Here is a 23671-nt window from a genome sequence, read left to right on the forward strand (position 1 = left end):
GTGTTCTGTGGTCTGACGAGTCCACATTTTAAATTATATTTGGAAACTGTGGACGTGGTGTCCTCAGGAACAAAGAGGAAAATAAACATCCGGATTGTAATAGGTGCAAAGCTGAAAAGCCAGCATGTGTGATGGTATGGGGGTGTATTAGTGCCCAAGGCATGGGTAACTTACACATCTGTGAAGGCACCGTTAATGCTGAAAGGTACATGCAGGTTTTGGAGCAACATATGTTGTCATCCAAGCAACGTTATCATGGACGCCCCTGCTTATTTCGGCAAGACAATGCCAAGCCACGTGTTACAACAGCGTGGCTTCTTAGTAAAAGAGTGCGGGTACTTTCCTGGCCCGCCTGCAGTCCAGACATGTCTCCCATGGAAAATGTGTGACGCATTATGAAGTGTAAAATATGACAGCTCACCCCATTCTTGTTTGTGAATTACTTAGCATTTCATGGAAGCTGCTTTTATACCCAATCATGGCACCCACCTGTTCCCAATTAGCCTGCACACCTGTGGGATGTTCCAAATAAGTGTTTGATGAGCATTCCTCAACTTTATCATTATTTATTGCCAGAAAAGGTGATGTAACACAGTGGTGAACATGCCCTTTCCCAACTACTTTGGCACGTGTTGCAGCCATAAAATTCTAAGTTAGTTATTATTTGCAAAAAAAAATAAAGTTCATGAGTTTGAACATCAAATATGTTGTCTTTGTAGCACATTCAACTGAATATGGGTTGAAAAGGATTTGCAAATCATTGTATTCTGTTTATATTTACATCTAACACAATTTCCCAACTCATATGGAAACGGGGTTTGTAGAAAATTCAGTTGGAAAATTTGTATGGACTGTTTTTGTATTGTGAGGCTTTTCAATCTAAGGTTGAATACTGACTTCTTTTAGGCACTGACATTTTAAGAGTGAAACGCACATGTTAAGTGTGTTATGTGCACATAATGTATATAAACGTGTAAAATAAGTGTAAATATATAAGTATGTACAATAAGTGCATTAATCAAGTGCACAAGTTATGTGTGAATACATAAGAGTGTAAAATAAGTCCACTAACAAAGTGCACAAGTTATGTGCACTTGTGTAAATGTGTAAAATAGGTGCACCAATAAAGTGCACAAGTTATGTGCACTTGTATAAATGTGTAAAATAGGTGCACCAATAAAGTGCACAGGTTAAAGTGCACAAGTTATGTGCACTTGTATAAATGTGTAAAATAGGTGCACCAATAAAGTGCACAGGTTAAAGTGCACAAGTTATGTGCACTTGTATAAATGTGTAAAATAGGTGCAGCAATAAAGTGCACAGGTTAAAGTGCACAAGTTATGTGCACTTGTATAAATGTGTAAAATAGGTGCAGCAATAAAGTGCACAGGTTAAAGTGCACAAGTTATGTGCACTTGTACAAATGTGCCAAATAGGTGCACCAATAAAGTGCACAGGTTAAAGTGCACAAGTTATGTGCACTTGTATAAATGTGTCAAATAGGTGCAGCAATAAAGTGCACAGGTTAAAGTGCACAAGTTATGTGCACTTGTATAAATGTGTCAAATAGGTGCAGCAATAAAGTGCACAGGTTAAAGTGCACAAGTTATGTGCACTTGTATAAATGTGTCAAATAGGTCCACCAATAAAGTGCACAAGTTATGTGCACTTGTATAAATGTGTCAAATAGGTGCAGCAATAAAGTGCACAGGTTAAAGTGCACAAGTTATGTGCACTTGTATAAATGTGTAAACTAGGTGCACCAATAAAGTGCACAGGTTAAGGTGCACAAGTTATGTGCACTTGTATAAATGTGTAAAATAGGTGCAGCAATAAAGTGCACAGGTTAAAGTGCACAAGTTATGTGCACTTGTATAAATGTGTAAAATAGGTGCACCAATAAAGTGCACAGGTTAAAGTGCACAAGTTATGTGCACTTGTATAAATGTGTAAAATAGGTACACCAATAAAGTGCACAGGTTAAAGTGCACAAATTATGTGCACTTGTATAAATGTGTCAAATAGGTGCAGCAATAAAGTGCACAGGTTAAAGTGCACAAGTTATGTGCACTTGTATAAATGTGTACAATAGGTGCACCAATAAAGTGCACAGGTTAAAGTGCACAAGTTATGTGCACTTGTATAAATGTGTCAAATAGGTGCACCAATAAAGTGCACAGGTTAAAGTGCACAAGTTATGTGCACTTGTATAAATGTGTCAAATAGGTGCACCAATAAAGTGCACAGGTTAAAGTGCACAAGTTATGTGCACTTGTTTAAATGTGTAAAATAGGTGCACCAATAAAGTGCACAGGTTAAAGTGCACAAGTTATGTGCACTTGTGTAAAATAGGTGCACCAATAAAGTGCACAGGTATAAAGTGCACAAGTTATGTGCACTTGTATAAATGTGTAAAATAGGTGCACCAATAAAGTGCACAGGTTAAAGTGCACAAGTTATGTGCACTTGTATAAATGTGTCAAATAGGTGCACCAATAAAGTGCACAGGTTAAAGTGCACAAGTTATGTGCACTTGTATAAACGTGTAAAATAAGTGCACCAATAAAGTGCACAGGTTAAAGTGCACAAGTTATGTGCACTTGTATAAATGTGTAAAATAGGTGCACCAATAAAGTGCACAGGTTAAAGTGCACAAGTTATGTGCACTTGTATAAACGTGTAAAATAAGTGCACCAATAAAGTGCACAGGTTAAAGTGCACAAGTTATGTGCACTTGTATAAATGTGTCAAATAGGTGCACCAATAAAGTGCACAGGTTAAAGTGCACAAGTTATGTGCACTTGTATAAATGTGTCAAATAGGTGCAGCAATAAAGTGCACAGGTTAAAGTGCACAAGTTATGTGCACTTGTATAAATGTGTAAAATAGGTGCACCAATAAAGTGCACAGGTTAAAGTGCACAAGTTATGTGCACTTGTATAAATGTGTCAAATAGGTGCAGCAATAAAGTGCACAGGTTAAAGTGCACAAGTTATGTGCACTTGTATAAATGTGTCAAATAGGTCCACCAATAAAGTGCACAAGTTATGTGCACTTGTATAAATGTGTCAAATAGGTGCAGCAATAATGTGCACAGGTTAAAGTGCACAAGTTATGTGCACTTGTATAAATGTGTCAAATAGGTCCACCAATAAAGTGCACAAGTTATGTGCACTTGTATAAATGTGTCAAATAGGTGCAGCAATAATGTGCACAGGTTAAAGTGCACAAGTTATGTGCACTTGTATAAATGTGTCGAATAGGTGCACCAATAAAGTGCACAGGTTAAAGTGCACAATTATAACTGTGTACAATAAGTGAATTAATAAATTGCAGAAGTCATGTGCACATATATAAGTGTGTAAAATAAGTGCACAAGTTGTGTGCTCACATATAAGTGTGTAAAAAAAGTGATGTGCACAAATAAGTGCTAAAACTCCTCGCTCTGAGATTTTTAGGATAAGTTAGGAGCTCTTTGAGAGGATTCTCAGAATCTTTCATTTTGTTTTGTATTATTTTGTAGTTTATTGTCAAAATGTTCACTCCCATTGTCCACTGAACTATTTCTAAGATATTTCTTCATTCTTGGACAAGGGATTCCCTTCCGTGATTGGTCACTTCTATGGAAACAGAAATGACATCACCTAAAATTGTGTTTACGGCAAGTAGTAATGTCGTAATTCAGCTCTGAGTGTGACACTTAAGATTCAGTCCTACACTTTGCTGAAAGTGTGAATAAGACGCTTGATAACTAACTTTTAAATGCAGCTTTCAGCGAAGAATTTCTTTACCTATAAGTCAACTCTTAGCAGAATTCTTAAGAGTAATTCTTTGTGTCCAAAGTCAGACATCAGATACTTGTGGGATCTTCAAAGTCTGAGTCACCAAGGACTTTGTGCTAATCAAGCTCATTTGGAATTTGATGGCTGCAACATTTTTGCAAAAAAAGCTGGGACAAGTGGCAAAAAAGAGTGAGAAAGTTGAGGAATGCTCATCAAACACTTATTTAGGACATCAAACAGGTGGACAGGCTCATTGGGAACAGGTGGGTGGCGTGATTGGGTATAAAAGCAGTTTCCGTGAAATCCTCAGGACGGGGCGAGGGTCAGCAGTTTGTCAACAAATGCCTGAGCAAATTGCTTAAGAAGAACTTTTATAAACCAAACTATCGCAAGGAATTTAGGGATTTCACCATCTACGCTCCGTAATATCATCAAAAGGTTCAGGGATTCTAGAAAATTCCCTGCACGTCAGCAGCAATGCCCGTGAACTGTGTGAGGATTATGATTATTTTTTCATCTAAATGGAAGCATCCCATCAGTGTGAGCAGACATTGTACAGTAAGTGATTGTTTCATTTGTGTGTCTTGTTCAGTACTTGGCGATACTGCAACCTGATGCTTGGTGTTCCACTGAAGCTGGATCTGTTTAGCACTCAGCTTCTAAAACTTGTAGATCATCCTCCTTATGTTCAGGCTCAAAAATACAAGGTTTTGGATCATCACTTGTCCCAAAGTAGTCTTTGTTGTCTCTCATCGAGTCTGCTTGATTAGTAGTTGTTGAAGGAAATAGCAAACGTTGTGATGCGTCTTTGAAATTAATGCACTGTTGTATGCTTAAACTGATCAAAATACGTAAATATTACATATTATGAATGTTATATACATATTATGACATATATACTTATATCATGTATACATTACATGTTATTATGAATGTTACTAGATACTACATATATACTTACATCATGTATATATTACATGTTATTATGAATGTTACTAGATACTACATATATACTTACATCATGTATATATTACATGTTACTTTGAATGTTACTAGATACTACATATATACTTACATCATGTATATATTACATGTTACTTTGAATGTTACTACGTGACATATATACTTACATCATGTATATATTAAATGTTATTTTGAATGTTACTAGATTCTACATATATACTTACATCATTTATATATTACATGTTATTATGAATGTTACTACATGACATATATACTTACATCATGTATATATTACATGTTATCATGAATGTTACTAGATACTACATATATACTTACATCATGTATATATTACATGTTATTATGAATGTTACTACATGACACATACTTACATCATGTATATATTACATGCTATTATGAATGTTACTAGACACTACATATATACTTACACCCCGCCTTCCGCCCGATTGTAGCTGAGATAGGCGCCAGCGCCCCCCGCGACTCCGAAAGGGAATAAGCGGTAGAAAATGGATGGATGGATGTATATATTACATGTTATTATGAATGTTACTAGATACTACATATATACTTACATCATGTATATATTACATGTTATTATGAATGTTACTAGATACTACATATATACTTACATCATGTATATATTACATGTTATCATGAATGTTACTAGATACTACATATATACTTACATCATGAATATATTACATGTTATTATGAATGTTACTAGATACTACATATATACTTACATCATGTATATATTACATGTTATTATGAATGTTACTAGATACTACATATATACTTACATCATGTATATATTACATGTTATGAATGTTACTAGATACTACATATATACTTACATCATGTATATATTACATGTTATGAATGTTACTAGATACTACATATATACTTACATCATGTATATGTTATTATGAATGTTACTAGATACTACATATATACTTACATCATGTATATATTACATGTTATTATGAATGTTACTAGATACTACATATATACTTACATCATGTATATATTACATGTTATGAATGTTACTAGATACTACATATATACTTACATCATGTATATATTACATGTTATTATGAATGTTACTAGATACTACATATATACTTACATCATGTATACATTACATGTTATGAATGTTACTAGATACTACATATATACTTACATCATGTATATATTACATGTTATTATGAATGTTACTAGATACTACATATATACTTACATCATGTATATATTACATGTTACTTTGAATGTTACTAGATACTACATATATACTTACATCATGTATATATTACATGTTACTTTGAATGTTACTACGTGACATATATACTTACATCATGTATATATTAAATGTTATTTTGAATGTTACTAGATTCTACATATATACTTACATCATTTATATATTACATGTTATTATGAATGTTACTACATGACATATATACTTACATCATGTATATATTACATGTTATCATGAATGTTACTAGATACTACATATATACTTACATCATGTATATATTACATGTTATTATGAATGTTACTACATGACACATACTTACATCATGTATATATTACATGCTATTATGAATGTTACTAGACACTACATATATACTTACACCCCGCCTTCCGCCCGATTGTAGCTGAGATAGGCGCCAGCGCCCCCCGCGACTCCGAAAGGGAATAAGCGGTAGAAAATGGATGGATGGATGTATATATTACATGTTATTATGAATGTTACTAGATACTACATATATACTTACATCATGTATATATTACATGTTATTATGAATGTTACTAGATACTACATATATACTTACATCATGTATATATTACATGTTATCATGAATGTTACTAGATACTACATATATACTTACATCATGAATATATTACATGTTATTATGAATGTTACTAGATACTACATATATACTTACATCATGTATATATTACATGTTATTATGAATGTTACTAGATACTACATATATACTTACATCATGTATATATTACATGTTATGAATGTTACTAGATACTACATATATACTTACATCATGTATATATTACATGTTATGAATGTTACTAGATACTACATATATACTTACATCATGTATATGTTATTATGAATGTTACTAGATACTACATATATACTTACATCATGTATATATTACATGTTATTATGAATGTTACTAGATACTACATATATACTTACATCATGTATATATTACATGTTATGAATGTTACTAGATACTACATATATACTTACATCATGTATATATTACATGTTATTATGAATGTTACTAGATACTACATATATACTTACATCATGTATACATTACATGTTATGAATGTTACTAGATACTACATATATACTTACATCATGTATATATTACATGTTATTATGAATGTTACATATATATACTTACAACATGTGCATAAAACGACAATGGTGGCTTTTGGATGACTTTTAGAGCGCTTTATAGGCGGAATAGAGGGACCCGCATTACCTACATTGTTCGCTGACTTTTGCTAACCTTTTGTTTATGAGTTAGAATGCATAAAAAAAGAAGAACTTTTGTGTTTTCGTCTTGGATAAAGATTATGAACGATAGACAAAATCCCCCCCAAAAAGTGTGGTTCCCTTTTAAAAGACGCAACCCTCTCACGTTTAGTAGATGTGCTTGGTGTGTGATATCAGGTTAGTACACGCACACTTTTAGTACAACAGGCCCATAGTGTGTATCAAACATAACGAAGCGGGAGGCGTGTAGTTATCTAACCATGTGGCAGACCTGGCAGCAGTACAACCACATCAGAGCTGACAACACTGATGAACTATCGACTCCTGTGGTCAGGATGATCATTTCCACAACATGTTGACTGTCACTCATCTGACCTGCTGTGGCAGCAGCAAGTCCACTTGGCTGCCTGCCTGTGAGCACAGACCACAGCACCAGTACTTGCACCAGCACATTTAGACTGCACAGGCTCACATATGAACATGAAGTGCCATCCCATTCCTAACCCATAGGGTTCAATATGACCCTTTGCAGCTATTACAGCTTCAACTCTTCTAGGAAGGCTGTCCACAAGGTTGCGCAGTGTGTTGATAGGAATTTTCCACCATTCTTCCAAAAGTGCATTGGTGAGGTCACACAAGAAGGCCTGGCTCTCAGTCTCTGTTCTAATTCATCCAAAAGGTGTTCTATCGGGTTTATGTCAGGACTCTGTGCAGGCCAGTCAAGTTCATCCACACCAGACGCTGTCATCCATGTCTTTATGGACCTTGGTTTGTGCAGTCATGTTGGAAGAGGAACGGGCTCGCTCCAAACTGTTCCCACAAGGTTGAGGGCATGGAATTGTCAAAAATGTTTTGGTGTCCTAGAGCATTCAAAGTTCCTTTCACTGGAACTAAGAGGCCAAGCTAAAACCCCGGAAAAACAACGCCAAAACATAATTCCTCCCCTGACCCCTTTCTGTCAGTTTACGTGGCCTACCACTTGGTGGCTGAATTGCTGTTGTTCCCGAAACCCTTCCATTTTCTTATAATAAAGCCCACAGGTGACTTTGGAATATTTAGGAGCGAGGAAATTTCACGACTGGATTTGTTGCACAGGTGGCATCCTATGACAGTTCCACACTGGAAATCACTGAAAGCGGCCCGTTCTTTCACAAATGTTAGTAAAAACAGTCTCCATGCCTAAGAGCTTGATTTTATATATGTATATATGGCATCTGATTATCTTTTTCAAATCAGATTATTGCATACATTTTGAAATTTGGATTACTCATGAATAATCACAGATGATTACTGTGAATAATCGCTTGCAAAATTAAATATTAGCTTAAGAAACGACGCAATACTATTCTACTGTAAGAAGGTCATCCAGAAATCTTTAATTGTTCACTGATTGTATCGCGGGGAAAGTCAAAGGGCGTTTTAGGGTCAACATAAACTGCATGTTTAATCGAGCGTGTATACATGGTTAGTGCGTTCATTTGTCGGGATTAATCACGAGTTAACTTGTTAATTTTGACAACCCTAATATATCTGTGAAGATATATATATATATATATATATATATATATATATATATATATATATACATATACATATATATATACATATATATACATACATATATATACACATATATATATATACACACATATATACATATATATATACATATATATATATACACATATACATATATATACATATATATACACATATACATATATATATATATATATAGGAAATACTTGACTTTCAGTGAATTCTAGCTATATATATATATATATATACATATATATATATATATATATAAATGATAAATTGGTTGTACTTGTATAGCGCTTTTCTACCTTCAAGGTACTCAAAGCGCTTTGACACTACTTCCACATTTACCCATTCACACACACATTCACACACTGATGGAGGGAGCTGCCAGGCAAGGCACTAACCAGCACCCATCAGGAGCAAGGGTGAAGAGTCTTGCTCAGGACACAACGGACGTGACACGGTTGGTACTAGGTGGGAATTGAACCAGGGACCCTCGGGTTGCGCACGGCCACTCTTCCACTGCGCCACGCCGTCCCCATATATTTATTCTATTTTATATATATGTATATATATATAAAAAATAAATACTTGAATTTCAGTGTTCATTTATTTACACATATACACACACATAAGACTCATCTACTCATTGTTGAGTTAAGGGTTGAATTGTCCATCCTTGTTCTATTCTCTGTCACTATTTTTCTAACCATATGCATGTACATTGCTGTTTACGGCAGACGAACTGCTTTACGGTAGATGAAAACGTGACTGCTGTTGTTGTGTGTTGTTACAAACAGTAATGAAACTGCCTAACAATAAACCCACATAAGAAACCAAGAACTCGCCCTCGATCGTTCTACAGTTACGTCATTGGGCAGACACGCTGTTTATATTGTGGGAAAGCGGACGTGAAAACAGGCTGTCCTCACTCAGGTCCGCATGGAGCAGGAGGGGGCGTGGCCTCCAGCTTTGCCAGAATTTCGGGAGGTTTTCGGGACAAAATTTGTCCCGGGAATTTTTCGGGAGAGGCGCTGAATTTCGGGAGTCTGCCCGGGAACTCCAGGAGGGTTGGCAAGTATGCATCGACCAGAATAACTTACCAATAAATGGCGACATAATGGCAGCATTAATTTGTTGGACTGTTAAATTGAATGCAAACTCCCTGTGGGTAAAATTACTTATTGAAGTCATGACGTCTTAGAAGACGAGTGGTTTTCATCACTTCATGATCATAGACTTAGCGTTTGGTGCCAAGGTCCGAACTATTTATCCTCTGGCATGAGGAGCATACGCACAAGAATCGTTCGTACGCTAAATCGAATCGCAACAAATGGTTCTGTTTGATAAAGTTATCATTTTTGAAACGCATCGGAACCCATGTATCGAGATGCGAATTGAATCGTCCAGAGAGATCCATAGTAGTTAGTGAGCTGTATGGCTGCGCGATACATCGGAATTATACTTAATGCTGATAATGCTTAAGTCTCACCTTAAAACTCATTTGTATACTCTAGCCTTTAAATAGACTCCCTTTTTAGACCAGTTGATCTGCCGTTTCTTTTCTTTTTCTTCTATGTCCCACTCTCCCTTGTGGAGGGGGTCCGGTCCGATCCGGTGGCCATGTACTGCTTGCCTGTGTATCGGCTGGGGACATCTCTGCGTTGCTGATCCGCCTCCACTTGGGATGGTTTCCTGCTGGCTCCGCTGTGAACGGGACTCTCGCTGCTGTGTTGGATCCGCTTTGGACTGGACTCTCGCGACTGTGTTGGATCCATTGTGGATTGAACTTTCACAGTATCATGTTAGACCCGCTCGACATCCATTGCTTTCGTCCTCTCCAAGGTTCTCATAGTCATCATTGTCACCGATGTCCCACTGGGTGTGAGATTTCCTTGCCCTTATGTGGGCCTACCGAGGATGTCGTGGTGGTTTGTGCAGCCCTTTGAGACACTAGTGATTTAGGGCTATATAAGTAAACATTGATTGATTGATTGATATATTTTAGAAAGCTGGATATATTCGAAACAATACCGCCATACCGGTATCTTTTGATGTGCCTTTGTTACGGCCGTTTGCTCTTCTCTGCGCCCGCTTGTGCCCCTTTTCTAACCCACTATGACGCGCTACCACCTGTTCCATTTACACCGAACACAAATTTAAGATACTACAAACCCCAAAAGCTGTGAAGTTGTCACTTTGTGTAAATGGTAAATAAAAAGACAATACAAGAAATCATTTTCAACTTACATTCAAATGAATAGACAGCAAAGACAAGATATTTAACTTTGGAACTGGTAAAATGTGTTAGTTTTTGCAAATATTAACTCATTTGGAATTTGATGCCTGCAATATCTTTCAAAAAAGCTGGCACATGTGGCAAAAAAGACGGCGAATGTTGAGGAATGCTCATAAAAGACTTATTTGGAACATCCTACAGGTGAACAGGCTGATAGGGAACAGTTGGGTGCCATGATTGGCTATAAAAGCAGCTTCCATGAAATGCTTCAATCGTTCACAAACAAGGACGGGGCGAGGGTCATCACTTTGTCAACAAATGCCTGAGCAAATTGTTTAAGAACAACATTTCTCAAGCAGCTATTGCAAGGAATTTAGGGATTTCACCATCTACGCTCCGTAATATCGTCAAAAGGTTCAGAGAATCTGGAGAAATCACTGCACGTAAGCGGAAAGGCCAAAAACATCCCTCAGGCGGTACTGCATCGAAAAGCGACATCAGTGCGTAAAGGATATCCCCACATGGGCTCAGGAACACTTCAGAAAAACACAGTCAGTAACTACAGTTTGTCGCTACATCTGTAAATGCAAGTTCAAACTCTACTATGCAAAGCCAATGCCATGTATCAACAACACCCAGAGACGCTTCGCTGGGCCTGAGCTCATCTAAGATGGACTGTTGAAAAGTGGAAAAGTGTTCTTAGGTCTGACGAGTCCACATTTCAAATTGTTTGTGGAAACTGTGGACGTCGTGTCCTCCGGACCAAAGAATAAAAGAACCATCCGGACTGTTCTAGGGTGAAAGTGTAAAAGTCAGCATGTGTGATGGCATTAGTGGCCAAGGCATGGGTAACTTACACATCTGTGAAGGCACCATTAATGCTGAAAAGTACATACAGCTTTTGGAGCAACACATTATCATGGACGCCCCTGCTTATTTCAGCAAAACGATGCAGAGCCGCGTGTTACAACAGCGTGGCTTCATAGTCAAAGAGTGCAGGTACTAGACTGGCCTGCCTGTAGTCCAGACATTGAAAATGTGTGGTGCAATATGAAGGCTAAAATATGAGAAGGGAGACCATTGAACAACTTAAACTGTACAAAACTCTACTATGCAAAGCCTAAGCCATTTATCAACAACACCCAGAAACCTAAAATAAGAGAAGGGAGACAGTTGAACAACTTAAGCTGTACATCAAGCAAGAATGGGAAAGAATTCCACTTCAAAAATGTGTCTCCTCAGTTCCCAAACCTTTACTGAGTGTTGTTAAAAGGAAAGGCCATGTAACACACTGGTAAAAATGCCTTTTTAGCAATGTGTTGCTGCCATTAAATTGTAAGTTCTTAATTATTTGCACCAAAAAATGAAGTTTCTTAGCGTGAACATGAAACATATTGTCTTTGGGAGGCTGTAGAGGAAGTTTCCCCCTCAAACACTCACTGGCGCTGTTAGTGTCACTCTTGAACCCCTGGGGAGACCGAGGCCCTTGGCAGGTGTCGTTTCCATCTGACAGGACGATGTCTAAATCTGACACTTGCCATTGACTGGGAGGCTTCCTGACGCCACTCCTGTCCTCGTCTGTTTGACCACGGCCATCAGCACAGTAACAACAACGGAAACACACCACACAGCCAACAGGACAACGGTGGCCGCACCAGGACCAGGACCAGGACCAGGACCAACCAATCAGGGGCGGTATGATGGCAGTGAAATGGCATCATAGCAAGAGTGACAAGGTAACAAGTAAGGATGAAGACGGAAACGACGACGGATGAAAGGGGGAGGAGGGTGCAAACGGTCAGGAAGAGGAAGGAGAAAAGCAGCCAGTTAGAGAGAACAGATCTGACAGGAAGTAAACAAATCTTAAGTTGTAGAAAAGTGGTTTCAAACATACCCGACAAGGAGCGGATGTGAGTGAGCGGAGTGGCTTTGGGCGACGGGTCGGGCGAGAGCTTGTATCCGACTTCCTGTCCCCCTTCTGGTGGAGCTTTGACGTAGGGGCAAACTGCAGCCACTCGGCCTGAGACTCCACCGCTGGGACGGGCAGAACTTTGAGGAAAGGCCGGGCCTCCTCCGTTCATGCGAGCCAACTACAGAGTGAAAGACGGAGCAGGTGGACACATTGTCGTCTGTTTGGGAAGCTCAAGAGTATCGTACTTCTGCTCGTTTCTTATGCAGTCGCTCCCTCAGGTCTCCAATGCGCTGGTCCATGGCTGTCACCTGGCTGTTCTTCTTGTTCAGCAGCTCCTTGCTCTGGGCAAACTTGCTGCCGCGCTCCAGGTTGTGATGGTTACGAGCCTGGTACCACAGCATTAGAAGTCTTCTCCCCTTTTTGGAAATCGTACTTTTTTACCTGTAACTCTTGGTAGAGTTTCCTCAGTTCCAAAGCCGCGGTGCCTGATAGCGGAGACCCTTTCATCCCGGCGGTCACGCCCCTGGTGAGTGTCCCCTTCTGGGACGCGGCGGAATGCATTTGAAGGCGTCCTTTCCTCAGGTCTTCCAGCTGTTGGGTCAGCTGTTTAAAAATAGGTGACAAATTATTCCCAGGGACGGCGAGAATGTGACTCCTTCAAGACAAAAGGTTACCTGGTCGACTCGGACCACGGCAGACTGCAGCTCTGCCTGCTTCTCTTGAAACAGGTTGCTCACGTGGTCAATCTCTGCGGCTGGACACAGACAAAGTAAAAGATGTGATTGGGTCAAGATGTTCTTGATATTTGGGTGTGAAATTATAACACAAGTTGGCAGCAGTATTACATTTGACAGCACAATTATTCATCACTCCGGCTTATTAGTGATTCCTAGAGCCCAAAAAAAGTCTGCGGGCTATAGAGCGTTTTCCGTTCGGGCTCCAGTACTCTGGAATGCCCTCCCGGTAACAGTTCGAGATGCTACCTCAGTAGAAGCATTTAAGTCTCACCTTAAAACTCATCTGTATACTCTAGCCTTTAAATAGACCTCCTTTTTAGACCAGTTGATCTGCCGCTTCTTTTCTCTCTCCTATGTCCCCCCCTCCCTTGTGGAGGGGGTCCGGTCAGATGACCATGGATGAAGTACTGGCTGTCCAGAGTCGAGACCCAGGATGGACCGCTCGTCGGGACCCAGGATGGACCGCTCGCCTGTATCGGTTGGGGACATCTCTACGCTGCTGATCCGCTTGAGATGGTTTCCTGTGGACGGGACTCTCGCTGCTGTCTTGGATCCGCTTGAACTGAACTCTCGCGGCTGTGTTGGAGCCACTATGGATTGAACTTTCACAGTATCATGTTAGACCCGCTCGACATCCATTGCTTTCGGTCCCCTAGAGGGGGGGGGGGGTTGCCCACATCTGAGGTCCTCTCCAAGGTTTCTCATAGTCAGCATTGTCACTGGCGCCCCACTGAATGTGAATTCTCCCTGCCCACTGGGTGTGAGTTTTCCTTGCCCTTTTGTGGGTTCTTCCGAGGATGTCGTAGTCGTAATGATTTGTGCAGTCCTTTGAGACATTTGTGATTTGGGGCTATATAAATAAACATTGATTGATTGATTGATCACAACAGACGCATAAATCCATCCATCCATTCATTTTTTCCGCCTAAGCAGAGAAGCCCAGACTCGCCTCTCCACGGCCACTTCGTCTAGCTCAGGGGTCGGGAACCTTTTTGGCTGAGAGAGCCAAAAAGCCAAATATTTAAAAATATATTTCTGTAAGAGCCATATAATTTTTTTTTAACACTGAACACAACTAAACACGTACATTTTTAAGTAAGACCAACATTTCTAGAGTATAACAGGTCTCTTATTCTTTGTAATAACATTGTTATTCTGAAGCCAGCTGTGGAGGGGGCGTGGCCTGCGGGCCTGCAGCGACGGGTTGGCTTGGTTAGCCCAGAATTTTTTAATAATGAATGAGGGAAAAACGGAAATTTTAGTTTTTGGTCCGGCCCTCACTGACTTGGGACTATTGCAAAATGATGTGTGTCCCAAAGTCACCAGCCTTGGCGTCACTATAGACAGCCATTTTAAACTAGACAAACAAGTCAATGGCGTTTTAAAATCGTGTTTTTATCACCTTCGTCTTTTAGCAAAGGTAAAACCGTTTTTATCTTTTAACCTTTTTGAAGAAGTGGTGCATGCTTTTATTCCAAGTGGCCTGGACTACTGCAATGCACTTTATGCTGGCATTAGCCAAAAAGCTCTCTCCCGGTTGCAGTTAGTCCAGAACGCAGCAGCAAGACTTTTAACAGGGGCCAGGAAACACCAGCATATAACCCCAATTCTTCAGAGTTTGCGCTGGCTCCCTGTTCATTTTAGAATTGATTTTAAAACATTGCTGTTTGTTTTTAAATCTTTACATGGACTGGCACCTCATAATATCTCGGACCTCATCCAGATTTACATTCCTGCGTGCGCTCTGAGGTCCGAAAGCCAGCTCCAGCTCGTGGTGCCCAAGACCAGACTTAAGACCAGGGGAGGCAGGGCCTTCTCTGTGGTCGGCCCTAAGCTCTGGAACACTCTGCCCCTCCATGTTAGAACTGCTCCCACAGTGGACTGTTTTAAGTCTCGTCTTAAGACCCACTTTTATTCTTTGGCTTTTAACACTACGTGAGTTGTGTGGTCCTCTGTGTTTTTTATACACTTTTATTTTTATTTTACTGTTTTAATTGATTTTACCCTTTAAAACAGTTTTTAATCATATTTGTTTTATATTGTTTTTATTGGTTTTATTTTTATTCATTTTTTGTTTTATTCAGTCATTGATGGAGCATAATATTGTTTTTAACATGGCTGTGCAGCACTTTGGAAACTTTATTGTTGTTTAAATGTGCTATATAAATAAAGTGGATTGGATTGGATTGGGTGCGTAGATGGCCCAGCTGGGCCTTGTTATCTAATCACCTGTCACTCTGTTCTAAGCAGCAGCCAGGAGGAGAGACTGGGTTGGGGCTGGAAATACTATTGCTGGAAAGCAACTGAGAGACTTATTGAAAAATAAAACAATATTGTAACCCTGAAACAGGCTCTCATGTCGGTGCTTGGGGGTCTGAAGAACCCCCAGGAGGGCAAGCCCCACACTAACCAATAATAAATAAATAACTTCTTACCAGTAACGCAACTTCTTGAACAGGTGCAGTAGAAAACGGATGGATGGATTAAAAATGCATGAGAATGTTTTATAATTTTAACATTATTTTTAACACTGTGATTACAAGTGGAATTATTCATTATTTATCGTGTTAAGCAACGTCAGCTCAGATTTATCTGAGAGCCAGATGCAGTCATCAAAAGAGCCACATCTGGCTCTAGAGCCATAGGTTCCCTACCCCTGGTCGAGCTCCTCCCCAAGTCGTTCCCAGGTCAGCCAGGAGACATAGTTTTCCCAACCTGTCCTGGGTCTTCCCCGTGGCCTCCTACTGGTCGGACGTGCCCTAGACACCGGTTTGGGGGGCATCGAACCACTTCATCTGGCTCCTCTCCATGTGGAGGAGCAGCGGCTTTACTTTGAGTTCCTCCCGGATGGCAGAGCTTCTCACCCTATCTCTAAGGGAGAGACCCACCACCCGGTGGAGGAAACTCATTTGGGCCGCTTGTACCCGTGATCTTATCCTTTCGGCCATGACCCAAAACTCATGACCATAGGTGAGGATGGGAACGTAGATCGACCGGTAAATTGAGAGCTTTGCCTTCCGGCTCAGCTCCTTCTTCACCACAACGGATTGATACAGCGTCTGCATCACTGAAGACGCCGCACCTTATCTCACCATCCACTCTTCCCTCACTCGTGAACAAGACTCCGAGGTACTTGAACTCCTCCCTTTTCCGGGCGAGAACCATGGACTCGGACTTGGAGGTGCTGATTCTCATTCCGGTCGCTTCACACTCTGCTGCGAACCGATCCAGTGAGAACTGAAGATCCCGGTCAGATGAAGCCATCAGGACCACATCCCCGCCCTTTTCCGGGCGACACACGCCAGTGTGGAAAAGAGTCCAGCCCCTCTTGAGAGAACTGGTTCCAGAGCCCTTTGTGTAGGTCGAAGTGAGTCCAGAACTTCTCCACCTTGCGCACTAACTCAGGCTCCTTCTCCCCTCAGCGAGGTGACATTCCACGTCCCAAGAGCGAGCTGATGTAGCCGAGGACGGGACCACCAAGTGTCCTGTCCTCAGCCGCCCAGCTCCCATCACACCCAAGTCTCCAGATGTATGTTGTTATATGTATATGTGCTTTACTATGGAGGGGGTTTCCCACTCCAGACTCAGCCTCTTAGTCTCGATTGTATTTGTTTACTCATCCTTCCCAAGCGTTGACCTTTTTCCCATTTTTTACGGGGTGCCTTGCGGCGACCCATCAGCGTTCTTGTTCTGTAACTGTTTGTTTGTCTCATCTTCAACGGGTTTGGGCTGAAAACAAAGTTCTGTTGTACTTCTGCAATGACAATAAATACCTACCTGCCTACCTACCTACCTACCTACCTACTTATCTACCTACCTACCTACCTACCTACCTACCTGCCTACCTACCTACCTACCTACCTACCTACCTACCTACCTACCTACCTACCTACCTATCTATCTGTCTGCCTACCTGCCTACCTACCTACCTACCTACCTGCCTACTTATCTATCTACCTACCTACCTACCTGCCTACTTACCTACCTATCTGTCTGCCTACCTACCTACCTATCTGTCTGCCTACCTACCTACCTACCTACCTGCCTACTTATCTATCTACCTACCTACCTACCTACCTACCTACCTATCTCTGTCTGCCTACCTACCTACCTACCTACCTACCTACCTACCTGCCTACCTACCTACCTACCTACCTACCTACCTACCTGCCTACTTATCTATCTACCTACCTACCTACCTACCTGCCTACCTACCTACCTACCTATCTATCTGCCTGCCTGCCTACCTACCTATCTATCTATCTACCTACCTATATACCTACCTATCAACTACCTACCTACCTATCTATCTGCCTGCCTACCTACCTACCTACCTACCTATCTATCTGCCTGCCTACCTACCTACCTATCTATCTACCTACCTACCTACCTGCCTACCTACCTACCTACCTATGTACCTACCTACCTACCTACCTATGTACCTACCTACCTACCTATGTACCTACCTACCTACCTACCTATCTGCCTACCTACCTACCTGCCAACTACCTACCTACCTCCCTGCCTACCGACCTACCTACCTATCTATCTGCCTGCCTACCTACCTATCTATCTGCCTGCCTACCTACCTACCTACCTACCTATCTATCTACCTACCTACCTACCTACCTGCCTACCTACCTACCTACCTACCTACCTATGTACCTACCTACCTACCTATGTACCTACCTACCTACCTATCTATCTGCCTACCTACCTACCTGCCAACTACCTACCTACCTCCCTGCCTACCGACCTACCTACCTACCTACCTACCTACCTATCTATCTGCCTGCCTACCTACCTATCTATCTATCTATCTACCTACCTATATACCTACCTACCAACTACCTACCTACCTATCTATCTGCCTGCCTACCTACCTACCTACCTATCTATCTGCCTGCCTGCCTACCTACCTACCTACCTACCTACCTACCTATCTATCTACCTACCTACCTACCTACCTACCTATGTACCTACCTACCTACCTATGTACCTACCTACCTACCTACCTATCTATCTGCCTACCTACCTACCTGCCAACTACCTACCAACCTCCCTGCCTGCCTGCCTACCGACCTACCTACCTACCTACCTACCTACCTACCTACCTGCCTGCCTACCTACCTAAGTACCTACCGACCTACCTACCTACCTACCTATGTACCTACCTACGTACCTATCTATCTGCCTACCTACCTACTTATCTGTCTGCCTACCTACCTACCTGCCTACCTACCTACCTGCCTACCTACCTACCTGCCTGCCTGCCTGCCTGCCTGCCTGCCTACCTGCCTACCTACCTACGTACCTACCTGCCTACCGACCGACCGACCTACCTACCTACCTAGCTACCTACCTACCTACCTATGTACCTACCTACCTACCTATCTATCTGCCTACCTACCTACCTACCTACCTATGTCTGCCTACCTACCTACCTGCCTACCTACCAATCTACCTGCCTACCTATCTGTCTGCCTACCTACCTACCTACCTACCTACCTACCTACCTACCTGCCTACTTATCTATCTACCTACCTACCTACCTATCTGCCTACCTGCCTACCCATCTGTCTGCCTACCTACCTATGTACCTACCTACCTACCTACCTACCTACCTACCTATGTACCTACCTACCTACCTACCTACCTACCTACCTACACCGACTGCCAGCGGTTCAGTCTTTGCCTCGGTCTCAGCATAAATTCACCTTCACGTCAGTCATTTAGTCTCTTTGCCTCTGTGGGCGGAGGCGGGGACACGAGCATGCACGCTAGCATGTAACGTAAACCAAAGGAAACAAGGCAGAAAGGACACAGATCTCCCCCAAAATTCAAAGGTGTGTTCCTTATCCCGCTTATGACATTCCCTCTTTTTGAGTTCAGTTGTCAATACACATAAATATTGAATTATTGTCAAGTGATCAACAGTTGATAAATAGGAGACAGACTTACAGAGGTTGCCGTTGATCAGTTTGCTGTAGTCCACTTGTCCTCTCATGGCTCGGATCTTCTTCAGCTTTGCCTCCTGGGTCTCCACTCGCTCCTTCAGCCGCTGTAGCTTCTCAGCTTCCGACTGAACAAGGATCAAAAAACATGGCGGACAACATCAAGCTGTTCTGCGACAACTAAAAACTTAGAGTTGTCTAATTAATAATAATAAATCAATCAATGAATTACTTATTTGTCATTTTGATAGTAGGCTAATACAACTAATATAGACACTTACATCATGTGTTGTCTTCATTATAACACTTATATAAGACTTTTACAGTCATTTTGATAGTAGGCTAATATAGACACTTATATCATGTTTTGACTTCATTATAACACTTATATAAGACTTTCAAAGTAATTTTGATAGTAGGCTAATATAGACACTTACATCATGTGTTGTCTTCATTATAACACTTACATAAGACTTTAAAAGTCATTTTGATAGTAGGCTAATATAGACACTTACATCATGTGTTGTCTTCATTATAACACTTACATAAGACTTTAAAAGTCATTTGGATAGTAGGCTAATATAGACACTTACATCATGTGTTGTCTTTACTATAACACTTATATAAGACTTTTGAAGTCATTTTGATAGTAGGCTAATATAGACACTTACATCATGTGTTGTCTTCATTATAACACTTATATAAGACTTTTAAAGTCATTTTGATAGTAGGCTAATATAGACACTTACATCATGTGTTGTCTTCATTATAACACTTATATAAAACTTTTAAAGTCATTTTGATAGTGTTGGGATGTCGCATGGCTGCAGTTGTGTGTCCCCGAGTATGCAAGAATCCAGGAGAGTTGCGTGGAGGTAAGATGAATTTAATACACAAAAGAAAATAACAAAAGCAAACATAAAGCAGTCGTGCAGATAAACGTTCTCAACATAATATTATCATCGAGCACTGAGGAGTGCTCGAGTGAAACATAAATAGACACTAGTGTGATTGACAGCAGGTGTGAACCGCTGCCAATCAACGAAAAGAGAAAAATAGTGCTCCGTGAATAAAAACAGGAAATACAACAAAATAAGAGCACTGAACCGGAAGTAAATACAAAAACACAAAAAACTAACAGAAATGAAGTGACACATCGTTACAGGACCTCCCCCTCAAGGAACAGATACCAGATGTTCCCTGGGAAAGAAAAAAAAATGGAAAAAAGTCCAAAATGTAAGGGAGGGTGGAGGGAGGATTTGGTGGAGGGTTGCCAAACCTCGTGTCCCCGCAGCCAGCGAGGGAAAGTCAGGTGGCGGCGCCGCGTAGAGCGCCGCTGGAACTGGCGAGGCGGGCGGCCAGGGAACGGCCAAATCACTGGCCGAAAAAGAGGAGAGTGCGCAGGGCACGGCCACATCCACGGCCGACGTAGAAGCGGGCGCGCTGAAGCAGGCCGGGAAGCAGAAGACGTAACCGGCGGCGTGGAAACCGCAGGCGTCATCAACGGCGTGGAAGTGGCAGATGTCATCGGCGGCGTGAAAGCGGCGGATGTCATCGGCGGCGTGAAAGCGGCGGATGTCATCGGCGGCGTGAAAGCGGCGGATGTCATCGGCGGCGTGAAAGCGGCGGATGTCATCGGCGGCGTGAAAGCGGCAGATGATGACGCCGGGCGAGGAGCAGCAAATGCCGGCCGAGGAGTAGCGGATGCCGGCGGTGACGAAGCCCGGCGTGGTGCTGCTCTTGGCGGTGGAGCCGTGCGTAGTGCTGCTGATGTCAGCGTTGCAGCTGTGCGTGGAGCCGGCGTTGGAACTCGGCGTGGAGCCGGCGTTGGGGCTAGGCGTGGAGCCGGCGTAGGGGCTAGGCGTGGAGCCGGCGTAGGGGCTAGGCGTGGAGCCGGCGTAGGGGCTAGGCGTGGAGCCGGCGTAGGGGCTAGGCGTGGAGCCGGCGTTGGGGCTGTGCGAAAGCCCGCCAGGCACGTAGATGTCTCCGTGGAAGGAGACGCTTGCGAAGATGACAGCGGTGTGTGCCTGGCTGCACCGCAGTGTATTGTGGGCCCCCCTCCACTAGGCGGCTGCCAGAAACCGTCCACACTTGCGGGAAGACATGCCTGCTCGTCGGCGTCCCCCGGTGCGAAAACCAGGGACGGGCGGGAGGAGGCCAGGAAGAGGGACGAAGACACGTCCCGCGCCGAGTCCCAGCAGGAGGACAAAAGTGACCTCACTGTGGGCTCCACTGGAGCTCTCGGCGATCCAAAAAAGAGAGCGGGAGCTGGCAGAAAGAGCAGCCGGGGAGCAGCCGCTGGAAGCTGCGTAGGAGCAGGGAGAAGCAGCTCAGCAGACGACGGGAAGGATGGCGGCGGCGGACGTGCCGGTCGGAGAGCCGCAGTAGGCGACGGAGCCGCAGGAGCCGCGAGACGTGAAGGAGGAGGTGGGCGCGCCGGTCGGTGAGACGTAGCCGGCAGCGTTGCCGAGAGGAAGGATGGCGGCGGAGGACGCGCCGGTCGGTGAGCCGTAGCCGGTAGCGTTGCCGCGGGAGCCGCGAGGCATGCAGGAAGTGGCGGACGTGCTGGTCGGAGAGCCGTAGTCAGCCGTCGAGCCGAGAGGAAAGATGGCGGCGGGGGACGCGCCGGTCGGAGAGCCGAAGCCGGTGGCGTTGCCGCGGGGAGAGGGTCCGCATCTGTTGGCTGGGACCGCACAAACCTGGCCTTCAAGTCCTCCAGGAATTGTGCGGTCCAGAACGTCGGCTGAGGATTGCCGACAGGGATTCTCGCGAGGACACTTTCTTCTGGCTCGATGATACTGTTGGGATGTCGCATGGCTGCAGTTGTGTGTCCCCGAGTATGCAAGAATCCAGGAGAGTTGCGTGGAGGTAAGATGAATTTAATACACAAAAGAAAATAACAAAAGCAAACATAAAGCAGTCGTGCAGATAAACGTTCTCAACATAATATTATCATCGAGCACTGAGGAGTGCTCGAGTGAAACATAAATAGACACTAGTGTGATTGACAGCAGGTGTGAACCGCTGCCAATCAACGAAAAGAGAAAAATAGTGCTCCGTGAATAAAAACAGGAAATACAACAAAATAAGAGCACTGAACCGGAAGTAAATACAAAAAACACAAAAAACTAACAGAAATGAAGTGACACATCGTTACAGATAGTAGGCTAATATAGACACTTACATCATGTGTTGTCTTCATTATAACACTTACATAAGACTTTAAAAGTCATTTTGATAGTAGGCTAATATAGATACTTATATCATGTTTTGACTTCATTATAACACTTACATAAGACTTAAAAAGTCATTTGGATAGTAGGCTAATATAGACACTTACATCATGTGTTGCCTTCATTATAACACTTATATAAGACTTTTGAAGTCATTTTGATAGTAGGCTAATATAGACACTTACATCAAGTGTTGCCTTCATTATAACACTTATATAAGACTTTTAAAGTCATTTTGATAGTAGGCTAATATAGACACTTACATCATGTGTTGTCTTCATTATAACACTTATATAAGACTTTTAAAGTCATTTTGATAGTAGGCTAATATAGACACTTACATCATGTGTTGCCTTCATTATAACACTTATATAAGACTTTTAAGGTAATTTTGATAGTAGGCTAATATAGACACTTACATCATGTGTTGTCTTCATTATAACACTTATATAAGACTTTTAAAGTCATTTTGATAGTAGGCTAATATAGACACTTACATCATGTGTTGCCTTCATTATAACACTTATATAAGACTTTTAAAGTCATTTTGATAGTAGGCTAATATAGACACTTACACCATGCGTTGCCTTCATTATAACACTTATATAAGACTTTTCATTTTTTGCGGCTCCCGAAAATTTTGTTTTTTGTATTTCTGGTTCCAAAATGGCTCTTTGAACATCTTGGGTCGCTAAGATCAAAGAGTGTAAATACTAGCTACATGCACAATACAATTCATATGATTTAGCTTCCAAAAGCTGCATCCA

The 23671-nt window shown here is 41.9% G+C and overlaps 1 protein-coding gene across 1 annotated transcript in view; it reads right to left on the reverse strand.

The window, feature by feature from the left end:
- Positions 1–23671, reverse strand: part of ppp1r13ba (protein phosphatase 1, regulatory subunit 13Ba) — a 101596-nt gene that overhangs the window by 34007 nt on the left and 43918 nt on the right. The window contains exons 7-12 of the mRNA XM_061886344.1: positions 19679–19799; positions 13655–13734; positions 13422–13583; positions 13226–13366; positions 12963–13158; positions 12509–12646 (exon numbers count right to left, since the gene is read on the reverse strand). Of these exons, the coding sequence (XP_061742328.1) occupies positions 12509–12646; positions 12963–13158; positions 13226–13366; positions 13422–13583; positions 13655–13734; positions 19679–19799 (838 nt within the window). The remainder of the gene's footprint in view (positions 1–12508; positions 12647–12962; positions 13159–13225; positions 13367–13421; positions 13584–13654; positions 13735–19678; positions 19800–23671) is intronic.

The sequence above is a fragment of the Nerophis ophidion genome, linkage group LG24 (genome assembly GCF_033978795.1).
Source record: "Nerophis ophidion isolate RoL-2023_Sa linkage group LG24, RoL_Noph_v1.0, whole genome shotgun sequence".
Classification (NCBI taxonomy): domain Eukaryota; kingdom Metazoa; phylum Chordata; class Actinopteri; order Syngnathiformes; family Syngnathidae; genus Nerophis; species Nerophis ophidion.